The sequence below is a fragment of the Barbus barbus genome, assembly GCF_936440315.1.
Source record: "Barbus barbus genome assembly, chromosome: 21".
NCBI lineage: Eukaryota > Metazoa > Chordata > Actinopteri > Cypriniformes > Cyprinidae > Barbus > Barbus barbus.
In genome coordinates, this window is record NC_136749.1 from 30,593,839 (window position 1) to 30,601,608 (window position 7,770).

At 38.9% G+C, this 7,770-nt stretch overlaps 1 protein-coding gene across 1 annotated transcript in view; it reads right to left on the reverse strand.

The window, feature by feature from the left end:
- Positions 1 to 7,548, reverse strand: part of LOC306887711 (ras GTPase-activating-like protein IQGAP3) — a 28,507-nt gene extending 20,959 nt beyond the window's left edge. Inside the window, exons 1-15 of the mRNA XM_079445682.1 lie at positions 7,268 to 7,548; positions 6,605 to 6,692; positions 5,995 to 6,151; positions 4,703 to 4,780; positions 4,505 to 4,581; positions 4,335 to 4,402; positions 4,122 to 4,235; positions 3,570 to 3,748; positions 3,403 to 3,484; positions 2,512 to 2,675; positions 2,351 to 2,438; positions 2,075 to 2,238; positions 1,772 to 1,932; positions 868 to 983; positions 619 to 782 (exon numbers count right to left, since the gene is read on the reverse strand). Coding sequence (XP_079301808.1) covers positions 619 to 782; positions 868 to 983; positions 1,772 to 1,932; positions 2,075 to 2,238; positions 2,351 to 2,438; positions 2,512 to 2,675; positions 3,403 to 3,484; positions 3,570 to 3,748; positions 4,122 to 4,235; positions 4,335 to 4,402; positions 4,505 to 4,581; positions 4,703 to 4,780; positions 5,995 to 6,151; positions 6,605 to 6,692; positions 7,268 to 7,298 — 1,731 coding nt within the window. The 5' untranslated portion in view covers positions 7,299 to 7,548. The remainder of the gene's footprint in view (positions 1 to 618; positions 783 to 867; positions 984 to 1,771; positions 1,933 to 2,074; positions 2,239 to 2,350; positions 2,439 to 2,511; positions 2,676 to 3,402; positions 3,485 to 3,569; positions 3,749 to 4,121; positions 4,236 to 4,334; positions 4,403 to 4,504; positions 4,582 to 4,702; positions 4,781 to 5,994; positions 6,152 to 6,604; positions 6,693 to 7,267) is intronic.
- Between the last annotated feature and the right edge of the window lie 222 nt (positions 7,549 to 7,770).

Below are 7,770 nucleotides of genomic sequence, written 5' to 3' on the forward strand. Positions count from 1 at the left end.
GTAACTTTGTGTGGTGTTAACATTTATTTTAAGTAATGAAAATGAACATTTATGGTTTGTTTTGGTTGACTATAAATAACCTTGTTTACATAAAATGATAATTAATTTCCATAATAATATGCAATCAGTAATCTGACTGTTGTGCTTAGACACTGAAATCTAAAGATAGCATTAACAAAAACACAAATTATGACCGGTATTTGAACTTTTCCAATTTCTGAACCAAAGTTTAATAAAATAGTTCTCACTGCGTGACTTCCTTCTCACCTCACTGAACAAACGTTATGTCTAAATGACATTTATGTATTTAATTGGCCAGAACAAAATATTACTTGTTCAGACAGCATTTTATTCAGATACGTGCCTTGCAGGATGTACTTCTTACTGTCAGTATGCCTTGATGTAAACTGTAAATCATCAGATTTATTTGTGCAAAAGCACAACCCAGGTAAAAAAAATAAAAATACTTTACAACTAACTTGCAACTTTATGTTTCCAACGGAGATGGAAATAAAGAGAAGTCATATAGTGCAGTGCAGCTTGAACTGAACAGTATAAAGGTCAGGTCTCAGTCCTGATGTAGTACAGTAAACCAGCAGAGATTAATGAAGGTGTCACCTCAGCTTTGTGTCGTTTGGCGCGGGTCAGCACATCATGGTAGCGTCTGGCGTTGAGCGGGAAGATGTCCTGCAGGCCGCTGGAGGGCAGCATCAGCGCCGAGAGAGTCTTCTGAGGATCACTGCGGCTCAGAGCCTGATTGATCAGACCGATGGTGAGAATCTCTGCGGAGATCAACAACCAGAACGTCACTAATGCTGCTGATTAATTATTATAATCACTATAAAATCACATTTGTGATGAACTGACGTTCATGTTCCTCGTGAGCAGTCATGTTGACGGCGTTCAGTCCCGTCTGCAGATCGTTCCAGGTCAGAAGAGCTTTACCTGCCCTCCTCTTCAGCTCACACAGCTCCTCGAAATACCTACAAACACACACAGAGTTTGACATGAAATAATCTTCAGAATTATTCTTCTTCTTTTTTTTTTTATGGAACAGTTTATCAAACCTTTAGAAAAAAACAAAACACGTTTTGTGTCATATTTGCTCCATCAGGCTTTTATTACTCATGTAGTCTGATATAGTGAGAATATGAAGCTCAGTTTTATTCAAACTGAACAAAAATATGAATCTGCTGCAGATGGTGATATTATATGATGAAATTCTGCTGTTTGTAATGTAAATCAGTGAGATCTTTATAACAGTGCAGTAGATACTGACATTAAATGATCTAAATATCAGTCGTCGCTCTATATCTCCAATAATATGTCTTAGTAAGATGAGATGTAAATGATCCAAATATATAATGCAATGCAATCCGATGCTGATTGAGAGATGAAGAAATAAACGCTCCTCAGAAGATGTGAGATGAAGATCAATCCTCCGCTGAGGAACAGAGAAAGTAAAGCTTCTGGAAACAAACACTCCTCTAAAGATCCTGATGATCAGATTTGAGACGCACTGATTTTACTAGAAAATGATTGATGGAGAATCAAGTAAAGCTGAGCTGCTTCAGTCCAGTAAGTGTTCATCTGGAGATATGACTGCAGTTATTCTGACGCTTACTTGAGAAAAATCAGTCAAGATTTGACATGTGAAGCAGCAACTGAAGCTGGGTGTTTGTCTAATTACACTAAAAGAGCTTTTACTGGATAAAACACTCTAAACTCTCAATCAGACGACAGAAGTGTGTGTGATGAGTGAAGATCAGACCTCTGGATCAGACTGTCATCGATGTCGGCGAGTCCGGCTGCAGGACTGACCAGTGTAGCACTGAACGCACCGAAGTCTTGAACCTCCACGGCCTGATTAACCAGAGCCACCGCAGACAACATCTCCACCGCGACAAACAACTCCTCCTGCTGCAGCTCACCCTACACACACACACACACACACACACACACACACACACACACACAGAGTAAAGTAATATATTTCGGTTTTTACTATCTTTGTGGGGACATTAGGACCCCACAAAGTACTATAATCAAGGATGTGTGTGTGTGTGTGTGTTACCTGTGGACACTGGTGCTGCAGTGGTGCCAGCTCTCTCTGATAAAGCTCTGCAGCAAACGGATAAACGTCAGGCAGATGAGCATCTGGATTCATTAGAGCTCGAACCGTCTGACGAGCTTCTCCACGCCGCACGGCCTCGTTTATTTTACACACCGCCTGCTGCACTGCACACACACACACACACACTTTAACACCACAGACTGGCGTTTCCACAGCTCACTCACTAATGAACAGGCCTGCATTGGTACGAGAGAGTGTTTTAGATGCATCACTGACAGGTTCGGTCTCTCTGCGCCTCCTCATTGGCCACACTGATGCCCTCCTGCAGCTCATCTCTCTCCAGAGGATCCACACAGCCCAGATCCTGACAAACACACACCTCGGTCAGCGGAGTATGGTGCGTGTATGAGTGTGTGAGATGATGGTGAGCGTCTCACCAGGGCTTTCTGCTCTCGGTCAGCGGTCAGCTGCTCCAGGTACCAGCCGGCATGATCCCGGATCAGTCCTGTGAGCGCCAGACTGGAGTTCTGCAGAGCGGAGATCAGCGCCAGAGAATCAGCGCAGTCCAACGCCTCGTCCACCTGCTCCACCGCTGCCCGTACTGCAACACACACACACACACACACACAATAACAACAACAGTATTACTAATATTATCTAATATTGCTGTTAACAACAGCAATATTAGAATAAAAACCATCAACAACAATAAGCTTTATTACTTATTATTAATATACTTAACAATAAGATGATAAAGGAAAATAATGGTGGAAATAATACAAGAAAGTTGTTTTGTTATTATTAACAACAATGCTATAAGAAAAAAAAAAAATAGTATAATAATAATCAATTGTATTCAAAAAAATCTTAATATAGTTCTAAATAATAATAAATCTTGTTTTTACTTTTTATGCAAATTTCCTATTTACTAATGCTGTCAAACAATTAATCACATCCAAAATAAGTGTTTGTTTACATAATATATGTGTGTGTACTGTGTACAATTATTATGTACAGGCCTATATAAATACACACACATGGATGTATATATTTAAGAAAAATGTTATGTTTATCTATTAAATATTTTTATATATGATATAATTTATATACGCGTAAATACATATAAATATTTTCTAAAATATATGCTGTATGTGTGTGTGTCTTTATATATATACACATAATAAATATACACAGTACACACACATATATATTATGTAAACAAAAACATAAATTTTGGATGTGATTAATCGTTTGACAGCACTACTGTTTACTATATGTTTGATTTTGTGGTGAAATGTGACCCAGACATGTGTTGTTTAGGGACTCACGGTTGACTCTGTTAACGCAATCTTGTATTTCTCTCTGCGTCAGATATTCCTCATAGATGTCTTTCTCTGCTGATCCGTTTCCCTGAAACACACAGAATCATTGGCATCCGCTCCACAGCAGTGTGTTTGCCTCTCATCACGAGTCTGTGCTGCTGTGAGGCTCTCACGTGTGTCTGTGCTCGCGCTGCTTTCTGAAGACGTGCCTGCCGCAGCATCTCCTGATAGACGGCCATGAATGTGTCCTGCAGAGTGGTCAGCATGGCATTAGGGTTCCTCAGGGCCTGAGCTGTGACCTCCACACAGCCTCGATCCACCGCCTCGTTGATGGCGATCACAGCCGCATGCACTGCAGACACGACACAAACATCTCAGATCGTCATTCTGCTTGAGTTTAAAAATCAAGTGTGTTTTTCTGTGCCACTAATTTGGTTCTTACTTGTAATACTTAGGGTTTTGTTCAAGTTGGCAAATGAAGAGGACATTTAAACATCAAAAACATTAGTTCTGATCACGCTGCTGTTCTTACTCAGTATTTTTAATCTTGTTTTCCAGTACAAACATCTAAAGATTCTTTTTTAATATATATATATATATTTACCTATTTATTTTAATTGTATTTTAGCTCTTAAAGTAATTAGAAAGGTGCCTTTATAAATATAATTATATTATAAAAATCCTGAGGAAAAGTGTGAGTTTCGCAGTGCAGGCTTGTGTTTTACCTGCGGCCTCGTCCACAGAAAGCTCATTGGCCAGGATTCCTCCAATCTTACTGAACGCCGGCATCTGAATGCCGTATTTATCCAGCTCCAGCTTCATGTTATTGATCTCCTCCTCTGCAGAACATGTCAAACACTTTATAAAACCGATAGCTGTGCTTCTGGATCCAGCGCTTTAAAAACACGCAGCTCTGATGTAAAAGTATAGAGTTTCACCTGTGAACTTGACCTTCCCGCAGAGGTCGTGGATCTGAGGGGCGAGTCCCAAACGAAACAAGAACAAACTACAAGAAACACAAGAGATCAGAGAGCATGGAATAGTTAATAACATGACCTCAAACTGCAATAAAACACAGAATGTGATTATAATCATCTCTGATCCAGACCTCAGCGCGTGAATGCAGTAAACGGCTCTGGGCATGTTCTTCTTGTCGTATACATCCGTCGTCTCTGGATGGAAGATCTGCAGAACACATCAGGAATCATCTTCAGTAATGAGGAATATGCATTAGAGTTAATGTTCGTGCTGTAGAGCGACTGCAGTGCATCATGGGATATAAAGCAGACAGAAGAGTGTGGTTTACCGCTGGCAGGCCGACTTCCATCATGGCGCTCCTCCAGTGGTTGATGTTGTCTGTGTGACGGAACTGAAGCCCGGTGGCCTGAAGAGGAGACATCAGATCAGGTTTAACATCAACAACAGCAACAGACAAAACTGCACGCAATCAATCACTACCCTGTCATTCCTGCAAAGATGGTTGTGTCATTATTTATGCCCTCATGTCGCTCCAAACCTGTGAGACTTTTTGGAACATAAAAGATGAATGAATGAGGAATGAATGTTTTGAACCGTTACAGTTCCCACTGATTTCTATTATAAACCGAAACAAATGTATATCGCCCTTAGTATTCTTTTCTTATTTTCCAGTACAACTATCTAAACATCCTTAAATCAAGATACTGTATTTGAAAAAAAAGAAGCTAAATTTAAGAGATTAAGTCTTGTATTCTGAAAAATGTATCAAAATGAGTCAATGCATAAAACAAGAACAAATATCTGTCGATGGGAGTTAGAAAAATCCCCTTAATCCAAAGAGAAACCAAGTTTATTTTTCAGACCCCAAAAGCAGATGTTTGTTTTGGTTTTAAGCAAAATAAAAAAATAAAAACACTTAATAAGACTCAAAATAAGACTTCATATGTCATTTTGCATCTCCAATAAATGTGTCTTGATTTAAGGATGTTTAGATATTTGTACTGGGAAACTAGACAAACAACACACCTGAGGATAAACATCAGTTTTTGCAGTGTATGGACAAAAATAAATAAATACAATGGAAGCCGACATTACTTAGTTATCAATATTCCTCAAAATATCTTATTTTGTGTTCACACAGGTTTGGACTAAATTATGGCAGAATTATCATTTGTAAATGAAATATTCCTTTAAACACTGAAAATAACTTTTTCCTTGGTGTTTGTGTTTTGTTGACTACTCTAGTCCAAATACCTCAACATTCTTAAAACAAATACAGCTACTTCAAAAGCAAAATGACATAAGATATCAAGTCTTGCTGTCTTAAAAATGTATCAAAATGAAGTGAGTTTATGCTTTAAATAATACAAAATTCTGCAGGTGGGGTCAGAAAAATACGTTTTTTCTGACCCCCGTAGCAAATATTTGAAGCATAAACTCATTTAATTTTTCAGAAAACAAGACTGTATATATATGTCATTTTGCTTGAATATTGGATTAGGAATGTTTAGATATTTGTACTGGAAAACAGGATAAAAATCCTTAAGAAGAAAATCCTTTTTTGCAGTGATGCATAACCCGCTGATGCCAAAGGCACGTGTACAGTCATGAAACGCCGACCTTGTATCGCTCCTGGTCCAGATCGTAAATCTTCTTCAGCGGAACCACACGAGGAGCGAAGCAGTGGCCGAGTTTAGCCAGATAAACCCCGTTCCTCAGCGCCTCCTCCAGCTCAATAGGAGCAGGTAACTCCTCCGTCAGACACGCCTCCATCCACCTGCAGACAGCACAGGTGTTTCCACAGATTCAGCTTAACACAGAACTCACCAATCAAATCATGATCAAAGACAACGATGATTTGGATATCTGCTCTTATATTGTAGCGTTTATATTTTAAACCTTTTTCCACCCAGTGTATATCATTCATTTATAACTTCTGCTTTATACAGTCTTCAAGGTGGATGTCATTTGAAGGAAAGCACTGGAATAACACACTAATAAAATAATGCAAATAAATATCGGTTTGTTTTTTTGATTAATTAAACTTATAGCAGTGTTCAGATCGCTTGGTCGTCATCGAGGCCCTTTTATAATCTTTCATTGAGTATTGATTCTCAAAATCTAATTGTTAGAACACTTTACGGATAAGACAGCAAAAACACATCAGACACACACCTCAAGCAGAACCTGTGTTTGTGTGTGTTATGCTGTAAAGGTGTGTGTTTTGCACCTCTTGGCCTCCTCCAGACGGCACAAGTATTGATAAGCCACATTCTGAATCCTCTGTTCATCCATCTCCTCTGCGGTCAGACGCTCATCTGAAACAACATCAACGGTGAACAAAACACACATTTGACCTCAACACAAAACCTCAATCACACTCAACACAAAACCTCAATCACACTCAACACAAAACCTCAATCACATTCAACACAAAACCTCAATCACATTCAACACAAAACCTCAATCACACTCAACACAAAACCTCAATCACATTCAACACAAAACCTCAATCACATTCAACACAAAACCTCAGGCACATTTAGCACCAATATTTAAGCTCAATCATATTTATCATGTAAACACACACGTTTATTTAAATGGGGACATTATAGACTTCTATTGTTTTTATAAACAGATAACGTTAGTTACAGATGCTAAAGAAGCTAATGCAACCCACACCCCTGACAGAAAACTTTCTACATTTTTACCATTTAAAAAAAACAACTTTGTTTACTTTATTTTTACAGCAGTTTTACAAATGAGGACCTCCCCAAAGGAAGGTTTTGTCAGGTTTACCTCACATTTGGGTATAAATTTGTCCCCAAAATATGGTTAACTTAGTGTACACACACTTCAGGTGAAAGTGTTTTATTTCAGTAACGTTACTCACAGCCAGACCGGACTTGAACACCGTCCCCCATCTCTGTGTTGTCGATATCTGATCAATATTTCGATACCGTTAGATCAATACAAACACTGATCTCTGACAAGCGACGTGATTTACTTCAAACCGATTCTGTCTGAAGCCGCTCTCTCTCTGTAGTGCTCAATAAATATCTAATACATCTATATCGATGACTAGGATTCAACTCTCATTCGGTTCTTATTAATAATTTAATGATAAATGACGCCTGAAACCGCGAACGCTCCCGTCTGTCAGTTGTTTACGGTTTGAATATCCCGCCCGCTTCTCATTGGCTGCGGCGTGGCTCCACCCACCTGATGACGGCAGGAAGAGCCGCTGCGCATTATGGGTAATGTAGTTCAAACGTGTTGTCACAAAACAAACCAGAGAATAACAGAATATTCATCGTGTAAACTATAGTTAATCGTGTGAACCAGACTGTAAGAAGGTTTAAAGAGTATTGCTCATCTTTTAAGGTTTTCTACAAT